We start from the raw sequence: 16,667 nt of genomic DNA on the forward strand, positions 1-16,667 counted from the left end.
CAAGTGTCAGTAGGGAACATTTCAGGAACAATGATCACTGTATCATAAGCTTTAGGTTGATTATGGAAAAGAAGAAGGAACAATCCAAAGTAAGAATAATTAACTGTGGGGAAGTGAACTTCAATGGGGTTAGATTGAACCAAAGGTTGGTAGGCAAAATAGTATCTGAACAATGAACAACCTTTAGAGAAGATATAGATGGGGCTCAGCCAACATATATTCCCATGGTGGAAAGGAAGAGCAAACAAATCCAGAACTTTTTTGATGACAAAAGAGATGACACAAGAAAGAAAGGTGCACTTATGACAGCGTCTGGTGGACAGTACAACTTAGAACTGGGCTGAACATCGAAGGTTGATCTCATTATGGTCTCAACTTCACATTCTGCCTACCCCGATAACCATAAAACCATAGAAATTATACAGCATAGAAGGGGGCCATTTGGCCCATCTTGCCCATGCCGACACAAAGACACCCATATGCCCTTTCTAATCCTATCCTCTGGGGATCAAGTTCAAATCCTGCCACTGCAGATGGTGAAATTTGAATTCAATAAAAATCTGGAATTAAAAGTGTAATGTTGACCATGAAACTGTTGACCAAGAAACCATTGTCGATTGTCATAAAAACCCATCTGATTCACTGACGTCCTTTAGGGAAGGAAATCCACCGCCCCTACCTGGTCTGGCCTACATGTGACTCCAGACCCACAGCAATGTGGTTGACTCTTAACTGCCCCCATGTCATCCCTCAGCCAACACTGGCTGAATGTTTCCCATTCTTCTGAATTCTAGAGAATACATGCCCAGTCTCCTCTAACACTCTTCGAACAATTCCACCATCCCAGGAATCAGTCTGGCGAATCCTGGTTGCACTCCCTCTGTGAAAAATATATTGTTCCTTCTGTAAAGAGACCAAAACTATACACAATACCCCAGCAGCAGTTTCAACAAGGCTCTGTACAATTGCAACAGGATATCCCTACTCCTGTACTCAATCCACTTACAATAAAGGCCAACATGCCATTTATCTTCCTAATTGATATCTGTACCTGCATGTTAGCTTTCAAAGACTTATGAACAAGGACACCCAGGTCCCTTGGGACATTATCACTTCCCAATCTTTCACCATTTAAGAAATACTCGTACTAAAGTGGATAACTTTACATTTTTCTACATTATATTGCATTTGTTCTTGTCCATTCACTTAGCCTTTCTAAATCCCCATGAAATCTCTTTGCATCCTCCTCATGGACAAGACCCATAGGAGGAATGTTAAATCCAGATGTGTGAGTCCTTCTTGCAGCTTGAGGTGTAGTGGCAATGCCACTGGACTCGTAATCTAGAGGCCCAATCTAAAGCCCAGAAGAAAATTATCTGTTCACTAATGTCCTGGTCTGGCCTACATGTGACTCCACACCCTCAGTAATGTGGTCGACTCTTAACTTCTTTCCAAAAGCAAGCGACTCATTCCAAGGGCAATTAGGGCAGGGCAACAATGCATCCCATGAGTTATAGAATTTACAGTGCAGAAGGAGGCCATTCGGCCCATCGAGTCTGCACCGGCTCTTGGAAAGAGCACCCTACCCAAGGTCAACACCTCCACCCTATCCCCATAACCCAGTAACCGCACCCAACACAAAGGGCAATTTTGGACACTAAGGGCAATTTATCATGGCCAATCCACCTAACATGCACATCTTTGGACTGTGGGAGGAAACCGGAGCACCCGGAGGAAACCCATGCACACACGGGGAGGATGTGCAGACTCCGCACAGACAGTGACCCAAGCCGGAATTGAACCTGGAACCCTGAAGATGTGAAGCAATTGTGCTATCCACAAGGCAGAATGTGAAGTTGAGACCATAATGAGATCAACCTTCGATGTTCAGCCCAGTTCTAAGTTGTACTGTCCACCAGACGCTGTCATAAGGGCACCTTTCTTTCTTGTATCATGTTATTGAAAGAATAAAGAAAAACAGCATATTTTCATACCTGATTTTGTATCATCAGATCTTTTTCTTCAAAAAAGTTTATTAAGAAAAATGTTCAGAATCAAAGCAATCAAACCGAAAAATACAAGAGAAGAGAACACACACCTAATTAATTTAAGTACAATAACTAACCTAAACCCCCTAACACAGACGGTGACTAACACCTTAAAAAAGGAAATAAATGGTTGCCATCTTGGGTACAACCTCTCCATCCACCCCCTGATGGTGAACTTGACCTTCTCCAAATGCAGAAACGACATTCGGTCACCCAGCCAGGCAGAGGCAGTAGGTGGAGTGGGAGACCTCCACCCAAGCAAAACTCACCTTCGGACTATCAACGAGGCAAAGGCGAGGACATCGCCCTTCACCCCAAACTGGATCACAGATGAATTTGACATCCCGAATATGGCTACTTGTGGGCATGGATCCAAATCTACCCAACGTATCTGCGACATCGTGTTAAAGAAAGAAACCCAGAAGCCTATCAACTTGGGACAAGACCAGAACATATGTGTATGGTTAGCCTCCAGGGAAGAACCCGCACATCCTTGCATCCTATGCAAAACCTTAAACTGAATCAGACTCAGCCGAGCACATGAAAACATGAAGTTGACCCTGTGAAGGACCTCACTCTACACCTCACTATTAAGAATGAGAATTAATTCACTCTCGCACCACTTAACGGAACAGAATCTGTTGAAAGGATATGACCATATATATCCAAAATAGACCCCCTGTCAGGCCTAGCCAGAGGCAGAATCTTCATCAGGGAAGAGAGTGGCGCCAAAGGAAAGGAGGGAAAATCATTATGTGAGAAATCGTGAATTTGCAAATACCTAAAAAGACTGGAAGTGTGCAGCTGGAATTTCTCAGCTATCTCCTTGAAACTCGCAAACCTTCCCTCCACGAACACGTCTCCAAATTGCTCCAAGCCCCTTACTTCCCAAGATTGTCGAGTCTAAACCAGCTGGTAGGAAAAGATGATTATTGCAAATAGGGACCAGTGAAGACCGAAAGGGGCTTGAAATGCTGCATAAACTGCTTCCAAACTTTCCGGGAGGAGATCAGCACTGGATTCGAGGAAAATCAAACTGGAAAAAGGCAATGTTGCAATAACTGTTGCACAAACCACCGCAGCCTCACCAAATACCCTCTAATGGAGATAATTTCTCCCCTACGGACCATCCTAAGGGCTTCCTACAACGTGGAAGGTGAGATTGACTCGGTTTTGTGAAATTTTATACAATTCTCTATGGCAGTGGACATAGATTCACAATTTTGAAATCCGCTAATAGTGATCTGTCTAATCTGCATGCTGGCCAGTCTCTAGCAACAAATCAATGAAGTGTACGGCATGGTCTGAAATACCAAATGCTGAGTACTCAGCCGTCACCACTGAAGGGAGGAAAGACTTACCTCGAACTTTAAAAATCAATCTGCGAATATACATGGTGGACATACCATCGTTTGGATGCAAGAAGCGCCAAGGATCTACCCCTCCCCCATCTGCATTATGAAAGATGACAAAGCCCTGGCACCCTGATAGAGCAAGAGATTTAGGCTTGGAACGATCCAGACTAGGATCCCAGATCCTCAGGTCTCCACCTAAAATAAACTGATGCAAGTCTTGGGATGGAGGCCAGCAGAGTATTAATAAAATTTGTAATTTCCCAGTTGGGGCGTAAATATTAAGCATGACAACCGGGGTGCTCACCAGGGAGCCATAGACAGTAATATATCTACTGTTGGGATCGACCAAAATTTGGAAAAACTGAACCCTTTTTGTTAATTGAAATCTCTGTACCCTGGCCCTACTATCAAAATCCGAATGAAAGACCTGCCCTATCCACCCCTTGCGCAGCCTGGTTTGGTCTCTTGACCTGCAAATGGGTCTTTTGCAAAAACACTACATCGGAGTTTAAACTCTTAAGGTGAGCAAATGGCCTCAATCTTTTCACTGGGCCATTCTAATGTTCCAGGTGCCCAAATGAATTGGAGGTCCCACCTCCCCCAAAAATCCAGAGTCAACCATTTCCACCCAAGGGATACTTAAATGGCACAGCAAACAGATCAACCGAAGATGGCTCCCAAACCAAGTCAAAAGACTGGACAAAGAAAAATCAGCAGGCACTGTCAGCAAACTACCCCTACCTCCCAGCGCCCTTGAATATAACCACACCCAAGTACAAATTCAAATAGAAGCGAAGCAAACAAAAACTACTAAAGCCTAAGTCTAACAAACCCAAACAAAACAAGAACTCTAAGCTCATTATCTAAAATACTACTATAATGAGCTGCAGCGAACCTTTCAAAACCGCTCCCGTTAACTAACTCCTTAGTTAGCAGGGAGGCCCCTACTGAAGAAAAATAGATATAAACAACAAAATACCAAAACCCCATGAACCTTGCGCATCGAGAGGAAGCTATATATTATCATAATGAACAGAACTCCACTAAGTATAAAACCCCAACGCTAAACAAGAAATCAACCCCAACAAGAAAAAACAAGAACAAACATGAAACTCCAACAATGTAACAATTCAACATGCCTGTCGACAGAACCAAAATCCCAATTATAACATGCTCAACTTGTGTTTTTTAACGTAAGAGTCCACCTCTCCTGCATGCCGAAGAAATAGTCTTTTCCCTGAAAAGTTACTCTGAGCCAAGCTGGGTAGACGAAACCGAATCGGACGCCACTCTCCGTCACTAAACGATGTCCTGATAGAATTTGATGGAGTGGCCTTCCCACTTAAAAGTCGTGGTGTGCCTTTGCCCATCGCAAAACCGTCTCCTTTCCCTTAAAGCTGTGGAAACTCACGATCACCACATGTGTTGGATCATCAGGATGATTGATGTGCTTGGCCCAATTCAGGAGGGGATGTGAATCCACTCTCACCCATCATCTGGCCGAACGTGCCCAAGAGGTATCCCGTAGGCAATGAACCCTCCTTCCCCTCCGGCAACCTCACAATCTGAATATTTTGGCTCCTTGACCTATCTTCTAGATCATTCAGCTTGGTTCTCAACGATTTTTTAGTTTTGATCACAGAAGACCGTTCCGACTCCAGCAAGGCAATACGATCGCCTGTGGCTCGATAAGGCCACCTCTACATCTATAATCGTAGCTCCCTGGGCTTCAATGGTCTGATTAGATTTCCCCAGATCTGCTAGAATGGGGGCCAAGGCCTTTTCAATTGATTTCTTGAGATCTTCCGACACGATTCGTTGGTGCTTTTTAAATTCTTTCGACAAGGTACTAGAAAGCACCTTGGCCATTAGTGGAGTAGTTGAGAACCAGAAACTGACTCCACTATTTTACTTGCCAATGAGCTCCGAGGTGCCTTCGACTCCGTCAACAAGTTTCTGCTCCCTGCTAACTTTTCCCTGGTTCTTTTGGGGGGGAATATCAGTCATACAAGACCTTTATTACAGTACCTATGTGGCTTTCCGAGAATAAAATATTTGCGGCACTAAGAACAGGGCAAAAAGTACAGTACTCCAGTGGGAACCACCTTATGCTCGCCTTCCCCCTACATTATGCCAACGGAAGTTCGTATCATCAGTACTGAGCTTTAATTGTACAAATTGCTATTTTTATATCTTGCTCACAATCTTGTTCTTGTATTCATGTAGGTATGACATACACGTGTACTACATAAATATTTACTACATATTTTATACATTATATATGTATGTACTAATTGGACAGTTCAGCTTATATATCAGAAATAGAACTACAACGGAAAAATGCCTTCATTTCAGCATTCATTAATATTAATACAAAAGCAAAATACTCTATAGTTTACATCTGAAATAAACACAGAAAATCCTGGAAATATTCAGCAGGTCTGGCAGTGTCTGTGGAAAGAGAAACAGGTAAGTGACCTTTCATCTGAACTGACAAATTACGGAATAAAACAAGTTTTACATTTGTAAAATTGATCCACAGCTTGAAATGCACACTAAATTTTACCAGGAAGTACATTTTAAAAAGACACAAAGGAATTATGAAGGAATTGGCAGAGTCCTGGCCGCAGGTTTTCCACTTGCCCACAAGAGATTTTAATAATAATTAATCATCTTTATTGTCACAAGTAGGCTTACATTAACACTACAATGAAGTTACTGTGAAAAGCCCCTAGTCGCCACATTCCAGCGCCTGTTCGAGTACACAGGGAGAATTCAGAATGTCCATATTACCTAACATAGAACTGAATTTAATGGTTAATTATTATCCATTAAAACATGGAGAGTTGTAGTTTTAAGTCCAATTTTGCATTTAAAATACCAATATTCATGTTAAGAAAGCAGTGAAAAAGACTGGGGGCGCGATTCTCCGCTCCCGCGCCGGTTGGGAGAATCGCCTGGGTTGCCAAATGTTCCCGCGATGCCGGTCCGACGCCCTCCCACGATTCTCCCAAGCGGCGAGAACGGTCCCGTCGAGTTCCGCGCGGCGCAGGCCGGAGAATCGCCCGAAACACCCAAAATGGCGATTCTCCGGCACCCCTGCTATTCTCAGGCCCGGATGGGCCGAGCGGCCAGCCCAAAACGGCGGGTTCCCCCTGGCGCCGTCCACACCTGGTCGCTGCGGGCGGGAACGCTGGGGGGGCGGCCTGTCGTGGAGGTGAGGGGGGATCCTGCACCGGGGGGGGGCCTCAAATGGGGTGTGGCCCACGATCGCTGCCCACCGATCGTCGGGCCGTCCTCTCTAAAGGAGGACCTCCTTTCTTCCGCAGCCCCGCAAGATCCGTCTGACATCTTCTTGCGGGGCGGACTCGGAGAGGACGGCAACCACGCATGCGCGGGTTGGCGCCGGCCAACCCACACATGCGCGGGTGACGGCAGTTATGCGGCGCCGGCCGCGTCATGCATGCAGCGCCGCCTTGCCGCGGCTCCAAGGCCTAGTGCGCGTAAATGATGCGGCGCCGCTCCTAGCCCATTATCGGGCCCTGAATCGGTCGGGATAGGGGCCGTTTCGCGCCGTCGTGAACCTCGACGCCGTTCACAACGGCGCGAACACTCTGCCTCCATTTCGTAGAATCCCGCCCTAGGTGAGAGACTTCTATTGTTTGAAGGCATTATTGGCTCCCTTTAAGACATCACAAGGTATGATTTCTCCCAGATGTTGCAGAGGCAATCAACGTGACCTGAGAATTGTCCAGATGGAATATGTAGGAAAGGCAACTGGAGTGATCACAGCTGTTCCTTAAATTGCAGGAAATCATGGATGAGGGGTTCGAATTTAGTATTTCTGGGAGAATTATGACCAAAGTTTGTAACTTGCTGACAGTGATGGCAGCTGTACAAAGAGTATTTGTTGGTATAATTTTGAAACAAGGAAAGCATTGTGAATGTGCATTCAAATGAAGTTTTTCTTCGAACTGTAGCAAACATGTTTTGACTGACCTATTAAATTTTGTTTTGATCCAAACCAGTCTTGAGGCTTTGTTAATTATTAGAGCATCCCTTTACAGGATGTTGTCTGGTACGAATAACGTAGTTATTTTATCGTACCAGGGTCAATAACCATGCTAGTTTTTGTCAATGGTAATTTATGCTAGCTTGACTCTTTACACTTGACATTACTTTGTTATTCTATACTGTTATGAAATAGATATTGATGGATTTTAGTGCTGGTCTAGCAAATATTGCCACTATATTTGATAAATATTGCACAACCATGATGTATGCTCCTTTAGAAACGAGGCATGTCAATGACTTCTTTGATTTGCAGTATCTATATTTACGAACTTCTGTCCATGTTTGGTGGTGTCTGAGCATGTACTGCACTCTATTTGAAGTTCTGTTTCTGCTTAGTTTGCACAAGTGCGTGATCAGACAAAATACTTGCATAAGAACGCCAGCTTAGATATAAGGCTTTATTCTGACCAAATCTAAACGCATGTCTGTCATACCTAATATCAAAAGTTTTTGTTTTTTTCTATGGTGCACGTTTGCTTCAACGTGGCACCTTTGTCAAAGATTTTTGAAATGGAGATCCTGTATTCAGCTGGAGCCAATATGTCTGTAAGGTGGAATATTCAGTCTGCTTTAAAATGAGCACAAGCTGCTTAATAATCAAATTTGCTTCAAAGTAAATGTGACACAATGCCTGCACAGTATTTTGCAAGCCATGCACAGTAATGGAACAACCCTAATATACTTTCTGAAAACAGCAACCAGCTATTATTTAAAAAAAATGTATTTATCACAAACAATGCAAAGGTTAACTCGAGATAAATATTTTATGAAATAGTATCTGATGAATGGTTTTGAAAGTTGGAATAATACTTAGAACTCCATAAGGGGAAGTTACGTTAACTTCATTATATGCAGCTTCTTATAACTTTTGTATCATGCAAGAAATTAAGAATGATTATCATTTTGTATTGTTGGATTTTTGTCATATACAATTAATATACCAAACTTTGACAAGTCTTTGCCTTTGTGTGAGGTAATGCATTTTGGTAGAATGAACATGGATAGGCAATATAAAATAAGGGGTAAAATTCTTAAGGGGATACAGGAGCAGAGAGACCTGGGTGTATATGGGCATAGATCATTGAAGGGAGCAGGACAGGTGGAGAGAGCAGTTAATAAAGCAGATAGTATTCCAGCCTTTATTAATAGGGGCATTGAGTACAAGAGCAAGGAAATTATGTTGAACCTATACAAGACACTAGTTAGACCTCAGCTGGAATATTGTGTACAGTTCTTTAGGAAGGATGTGTACGCAGGGGAGAGCGTGCAGATTAGGTTTATAAGAATGGTTCCATGGATGAGAATCTTCTGTTATGAAAATAGATTGGAGAGGTTGGGACTTTTCTCCTTAGAGAGAAGGCAGTCCAGATGCTCAAATTAATGAGGGTGCTGGTGTCATGGGAGTGTCCCTTTAAGAAATGTTTTTGTCTTATCACATGGCTTCAGTGATGTCATTGTGTGGGTGGACCTGGGCTGTGGCCCTGTGAGTTTTACTTTCGCTTTGAGTTTGAACTGGTTTGAACTGCACAGGTTGAAAGAAGTGTTTCTCTATCTTCATTTTAAAAGCTGTTTCAAGACTGTTTGGTAACTTAAAAGAGATAATTGCTTTCTGGAAGGAATTCAAACCTGCTGTATGAAAAAGGGAACAGAGTATCAATAACAAGTCTTATACCAGTGAGAATGCCGTGTGCTGGGCCATCCCTTTGAAAAGGGGTTTCTGGTTTTACTTGGATTTTGTTATTCAATGGGAACAATTAAGCAGGAAATCATTAAGGGTTATGCATAGATTACCATAGCTGTGTGGGGTTTTTATGTTCGTAATTGATAAAAAAATTCTTGCTGTGTGTGTTTATACAAATGTTAAGTTCTTAGACTAAAGCTTTTTTTAATTAAAAGCACCTAAGCAGTCCATTGAATAACACCTCTGCTCTTCTGCTCATCCTAGCCAAATTCAACAAAAGTTATAGGTCAGGTGAACTCCATAATATACTTTGAAGTTTTTTAAACCCTGGCCCATAACACTGGACAGATAGGAAGAAACTGTTACCACTCTTAAAAGATCAAGAACAAGTGGGTATAGATTTAAAGTGATTTGCAAAAGAAGCAAATGTGATGTGAGAAATAACTTTTTCACACACAGTGATTCGGGCCAGGCCTGCATGCACTGCCTGGAAGAGTGGTGGAGACAAGTTCAATCGAGGCATTCAAGGGGTCATTAGATGGTTATTTGAATGGAAAAAATGTGCAAGGATATGGGGAAAAGAGAGGAGAATGGCACTAAGCGATAATGCTCATTTGGAGAGCCAGTATAGACACAATGGACCGAATAGCTTCCTTCTGTGCCATACATACATAGGCAGGATCTGAGTACAGAATATTTTCCGAGAAATTAAATCATATTTACTTAGTAATGTCAAAGTTGCTTTGCAAAATAGAAACAGTGGGCGGGATTCCCCCAAATCCCCCTATTGCCCGGCGCGAACCACTCCAGCGTCGGGCCAACTGGAAGTTGCGGAATTCTCCGTACATCCGGGGGCTAGGCTGGCGCCGGAGAGGTTGGTGCTGCGCCAGGTGGCACCAAAGGGACTGCACGAGTTAGCACATGCGCAGAACCTCCGGCGTGGCTTAACGCATGCGCAGACCGGCCGGCGTATTCTGGCGCATGCGCATGGGGGGTTTCTTCTCCGTGCCGGAAAGGGCGGAGCCCTACAGGGGGTGGCGCAGAAGGAAGGAGTGCCCCCACGGCGCAGGTCCACCCGCAGATCGGTGGGCCCCGAATGCGGGCCAGGCCACCGTGCCCCCCCACCCCCGGGGCCAGATCCCCCCGCGCCTTCCCGAGGACCGCACCAGCCGGCCCACCAGCCAGGTCCCGCCGTGTGGGACCATGTCTAATCCATGCCGGCAGGACTGGCCAGAAATCGATGGCAGCTCAGTCCATCGGGGCCCGGAGAATTGCCGGGGGGGGGGGGCTGCTGCCAACGGCCCACGCCCCCGACCGAAAAGCGGCGCCGGAGAGTACGGCAGCCGGCGTCTGGGCGGCGGGGCGGGATTCGCGCCACCCCCCCGAGGATTCTCCTACCCGGCGGGGGATCGGAGAATCCCATCCAGTATATATGGCAGTTGGTGATTATTACAGAATAGTAATTAATTGAAAATACTTGATTACTTTGGAACATGAATAGTGTAGATTCCTGTTGAAACATGAGGACTCAATACTGAGCACAGTAATGCCATATTGAGTGCATATGAGCAAAACCAATTTTATTTGCTGGTACGGAAAATATTAAAAACTGTGTAGACTACTTGCACAAAATGTGAGTCTATAAGCAAGAAGGTAATTTTACTAGTTCACTGTTTCTGACAGTGCAGAAACATTTAAGCGCAGAAACAAGGCATTTAGTCCAGCAGATCTATTGGTGTTTATGCTCCACACCGATCTCCTCCTACCTTTCCTTCTCTAACCCTAACAGTGTATCTTCTATTCCTATGTTCCTCTTGTGTTTATCTATCTTTTTAAGTGCGTCTATGATAATCATATCAACTGCTTCTGGGGAGTTTTGCATTCTGAGCATACTCTTGAGTAACAATGTTTCTCCTGAATTCCTTATTGGATTTATTTGTGACCATCTTCTATTGATGGCCTCCAGTTCTGGTCTCCCCAGTGGAAAACATCTTCACTAATTTACCTGATCAAACCCTTTCATAATTTTGAATACCTCTATCAGATCACCCCTCAGTCTTCCTTTTTTTGGAGAAAGCACCTCCAGTTTGTTTAATCTTTTCTAAGAGGTATAACCTTTCAGTTTTGGTGATATCACAGCAAACATTTTTTACTTTCTTTGGTATCTTTATATACTTTTTATTACATGGAAACCAAAACTGTTACTCCAAACATTGTCTAACCAAAATTCCATACAAGATGAATATACATATTTGTTTTCAATGCTATCCCTCCAGAAATGACAACTGTTCAGTTTTATTACATAACTCGATTGGTTAAATATTGTTCTGTATTTTGGTAATTGCAATTTTTGTAATGTATCATGAGGTACTGAGGTTTTTTAATAACACCTTATAGAGCATAGTCGATACTATGGTTTATATATAGTCAGATTCCATATTTTATTTGACTGTATTTTATGACCTGAGAATGTAGTACTGTTTTTATTAATTTTGAAAAAGAGCACTTAACTATAACTGGTATGAAGATGGATATTTAAAAATATATATTTTTGAGGAATATTGTGTGATTTTGTAAAGAAGGCTGTGAGTATGTGTAAATGATTTAATTAAGTTGAGGAATGGTTAATGAGGAATTTGTTGGAAGGGTTGAAGAATAAAAGGAGTGAAGGTGCTAAATACATACATTTCTAACAAAGCTATGGTCAAATGGTTTTCTAAGTAAATAAGTAAAGTTTTGAAATTTGCAGTGGGAGATGGAGGGGGACTTAGTTTTCCCAGCTGTTCAATTTCAGAAGGGAGTAAAAGGCTTTATAGCTTGCAGAGGTATCATGCGTAAAGAAGAAAGGTTATTAAATTTTATTTGATTCCAAAAGCAGAAACAATAGGCAAGGCACAAAGATTTTATATATTTTGGAAAAGTTAAATTCAAAGAAGTGTTGAGAATAATAGAATCAAAGATAAAAGGGAAACATGATATTTAAGGAGAGATGTTGAATTGAACAGCGGCTGGCTGTGTGTGTGTGAGAGGGGGGAGGGTGAACCTTTTGGAAACAGCTGTGGGCTGTGAGAAGGTGAAGTTTGAATCAACCATCCAGTCAAGCCAAAAAAGTCTTGGACTGCAAAATGCAGTCTTGTTTTGAAATTTATTGAATTTCCGCAGCAGAGTGAAAGTGAGTTTGAGAGGTTGTGTGGTATTTCCGTTTTGGATGGTTTGCTCAGTAATTTTTAGCTACTGTGGACATAACAGCCATGTTTTCTTACTACAGGAGGTGCCCAAAATGTCAGCTGTGATCAGTTGATCGTGATTGTACAATAAACAATTTGTAATTCTATTTTCTGCTCAAAATATTTCCTCTATTACTACAAAAGATATAATACTGCTAATTGAAGAATAAGTAAAAGTGATTCTGTAATCACTTCAGGTGGAACGTAATGCTGGGCAGAAGGAGTGAATCAGAGAATCATGGGATATATTTCATAGCAGCACGGTAGCATAGCGGTTAGCGCAATTGCTTCACAGCTCCAGGGTCCCAGGTTCGATTCCCGGCTGGGTCACTGTCTGTGCGGAGTCTGCACGTTCTCCCCGTGTGTGCGTGGGTTTCCTCCGGGTGCTCCGGTTTCCTCCCACAGTCCAAAGATGTGCAGGTTAGGTGGATTGGCCATGCTAAATTGCCCTTAGTGTCCAAAATTGCCCTTAGTGTTGGTTCAGTGGGGTTGCTGGGTTATGGGGTGGTCTGGGCTTGGGGAGGGTGCGCTTTCCAGGAGCCGGTGCAGACTTGATGGGCCGAATGGCCTCCTTCTGTACTGTAAATTCTATGATATATGTTGTAAACTGCTTTCTTCAAATATGGCACCTTACTAACTCATGGTATTACAAAATTACCCCAATTGAACAATATTACATATGTATTATTTTAGACATGCTAATTCTAAAATAATCGCCGAACACGAATATCTTCTTGGTTTACCTCACCTGCTCTTCAAAAACCTGAATAATGGCCCTGTGAGTTTCAACAGCTACTTGCCCAAGCGATCATTTTATTAAATGAAGTCTCAGCTAACCACTGTGTGTCAGCAATAGCGCCGAGGAGGTGCCTTCAAGGCTGTGCTGGAAGAGTTTTGTTTTTCCTACTGCCATTCCCATGTTATTTGATTGGATTGGATAGGCCTGTCCTGCACTTCAATCAACTGGCCTTTAAAAGCCTCCCACATGTAAGACGTGAATTTGCCTTCAAATAGCCACTCCCAATCCACATTCCCCTGTTCCTGTCTAATTTAGATGAAATTGACCCTCGCCCAATTAAGCACCCTCACCTGCTGGCCACTCTTGTCCTTATCCATCACTATTCAAAATCTTATGGAATTATTGTTGCTAGACCCAAAATGTTCCCCACTGAAACATCAATCACCTGGCCTGGTTCATTCCCCAATACCAAATCTAGTATGGCCCCTTCCCTGGTTGCATTATCAACATATTGTATCAAAAAGCCTTCCTGGACAGAGCTAACAAATTGCTCTCCATCCGAGCCTCTGGCTGTAAGGGATTTCCAGTCAATATGGGGGAAGTTAAAGTCACCCAGCACAACTACCCTGCTTTTTTCACACCTTTTCAGTATCTGACTACACAACTGCTCCTCTGTCTCCTGCGGGCTGTTAGGAGGTCTATAGTACACTCCCAACATTGTGATTTCACCCCCAGGGGATTTTCACAGTAACTTCATTACAGTGTTAATGTAAGCCTCCTTGTGACACCCGAATTAAAGATTATTATTATTTTATTCCTGAGCTTCACTCATAATGCCTCACTATAAGATCCCTCCAATGTGTCCTCCCTCAACACAGCTGTGATCTGCTCGCTAATCATCAATGCAGCTCCCCACCACTTTTGTTTCCCCTTCTGTCCCATCTGAAACAACGATATCCCTGAATGTTAAACTGCCAGCCCTTCCCCTCCTTTAACCATGTCTCCGTAATTGCAATTACATCATAGTTCCATGCAGTAACCCAGGCTCTCAGTTCATCTGTCTTACCTGTTATACTTCTTGGATTGAAGCAAATGCACTCCAGACCTACAGTCCCGCTGAACCCTCTGGCTTCCCTCTGCCTGCTCTTATTCTGCGCTATGTTTATCTCAGTCTCACTTTTTCCCCCAGTCTCTACACTTACTGGCCTGCTGTTCCGATTCCCACCCTGCTGCCACATTGGGTGTTACCTACACCCAAGTCTCTTTGCACATCAGCACTTAGGTTTTTCACCTTTTAAAAAACATTCATAGAATTTATCATAGAATTTACAGTGCAGAAGGAGGCCATTCGGCCCATCAAGTCTGCACCGGCTCTTGGAAAGATCACCCTACCCAAGGTCAACACCTCCACCCTATCCCCATAACCCAGTAACCCCACCCAACACTAAGGGCAATTGTGGACACTATGGGCAATTCATCATGGCCAATCCACCTAACCTGCACATCTTTGGACTGTGGGAGGAAACCGGAGCACCCGGAGGAAACCCACGCAAATGCGGGAAGGATGTGCAGACTCCGCACAGACAGTGACCCAAGCCGGAATCGAACCTGGGACCCTGGCGCTGTGAAGCAATTGTGCTATCCACAATGCTACCGTGCTGCCCCCTTTCAAGAAAAATGAATAACTTTACACTTGAGTGAGAAATATCCTGGGCCGTGCGGTAACAGATTGGGGTGGAATACAAGTCTGCTGCTGGTGCTGGCCCACAACTCCTCACAGATGCCCAGTTTTGAACTACTAGACCTATTCAAAATCTATCCATTTAGCACAATGGTAGTGCCACACGACACTTTGGAGGGTAGCCTCAGTGTGAAGACAGGACTTTGTCCCCTCAAGGACAGTGAGGTAGTCACTCCTACCATGAAAGACTTTGGAACATTATCTGTAAGCTATGTTTCAGTGAGTATTATTAGTCCATGCAACACCTCTGAAGTTACTTCATTGCCTAGATCTGCAAGTGGTCTAACTGTATCAGCAGCAATAATCCATTGTTACGTTGATGTCAGTATAACTATTATATAGCCAGATGGATGTTTTTTAATGGTTCCTTGGTGACGGCTGTTGGTGATTATGTTAAATTGAACAATGTGTTTACAAAAACAATTATCTATAATTGAATCTTCATTTAAATATTCAGATATTAAGCAATAACATTTTGGGAATTTGTTTCTTCAAATTGCCTTTTTACCATGGTGGTAGATTCTAATGGTGTATTTTTAAATTTAGATTATAGAACTGGACCATGTTTTACATCAGTAGAGAACCAGATGTGCCAAGGGCAACTGACTGGCATTGTCTGCACTAAAACCCTTTGCTGTGCAACAGTTGGACGAGCCTGGGGACATCCCTGTGAGATGTGTCCTGCCCAGCCACAACCATGTCGTCGTGGCTTTATTCCCAATATCCGAACGGGAGCATGTCAAGGTAAGAGGTGCATTGATCATGTGCAGAATTTTTTAAATGTAACCAAGCATTATGTTTAAAGGAATTGCATTGTTTTCAGTTCGTGCCCCCAAAACAATCTTTTTTTAAAAAAAATATATTTTATTCAAAATTTTTTGGCCAAACAAAACAATTCAAAGGTTTTCCTTTTTTGACAATGAAACAGTATAAATAACAGTGGTCATTTTAACAAATAAATAAATAATATGTAAACTAAATGGCAACTGCCATATCAAAAATAATAACTCTCCAAAAATAAAATTGAGCAATCCAGTATACATAACCTGGTACAAATATCTATACACAAACATCCCTGAGGACCCGCCTGGGCCCCCCCCCCCCCCCCCCCCCCCCCCCCGGGTTGCTGCTGCTACCTTCCCATTTCCTTTATCGTTCTGCGAGGTAGTCAATGAACGGTTGCCACCGCCTGGTGAACCCTTGAGCCGAACCCCTTAGTGCGAACTTTATCCGTTCTAGTTTTATAAACCCTGCCATGTCATTTATCCAGGTCTCCACGCCCGGGGATTTGGCTTCCTTCCACATAAGCAAATTCCTTCGCCGGGCTACTAGGGACGCAAAGGCCAAGACATCAGCCTCTTTCTCCTCTTGCACTCCCGGCTCTTCTGCAACCCCCAGCCTGGCTCGACCTGGACCCCCACCACCTTCGAAAGCACCTTTGCCACCCCCACCCAGAACCCCTGCAGTGCCGGACACGACCAAAACATGTGGGTGTGGTTTGTTGGGCTTCTCGAGCATCTCCCACACCTACCCTCTACCCCGAAGAATTTACTGAGCCTTGCTCCGGTCATATGCGCCCTGTGCAAAACCTAGAATTGTATCAGGCTTAGCCTGGCGCACGAGGACGAAGAGTTTACCCTACGTAGGGCATCTGCCCGCAGCCCCTCTTCAATCTCTTCCCCCAGCTCTTCTTCCCATTTTCCCTTCAACTCAGATCTCCCCCTCGTCCCTCATTTCCCGGTATATATCCGACACCCTACCATCCCCCACCCATGTCCCTGAGATCACTCTATCCTGAACCT

The 16,667-nt window shown here is 43.7% G+C and overlaps 1 protein-coding gene across 1 annotated transcript in view; it reads left to right on the forward strand.

Annotated features, from left to right (window-relative positions):
* The window catches only part of LOC140404453 (fibrillin-1-like), a 716,712-nt gene that overhangs the window by 145,557 nt on the left and 554,488 nt on the right, over positions 1–16,667 (forward strand). Inside the window, exon 6 of the mRNA XM_072493009.1 lies at positions 15,412–15,609. Coding sequence (XP_072349110.1) covers positions 15,412–15,609 — 198 coding nt within the window. The remainder of the gene's footprint in view (positions 1–15,411; positions 15,610–16,667) is intronic.

Source organism: Scyliorhinus torazame, chromosome 30 (assembly GCF_047496885.1).
Source record: "Scyliorhinus torazame isolate Kashiwa2021f chromosome 30, sScyTor2.1, whole genome shotgun sequence".
NCBI classification, from domain to species: Eukaryota; Metazoa; Chordata; class Chondrichthyes; order Carcharhiniformes; family Scyliorhinidae; genus Scyliorhinus; species Scyliorhinus torazame.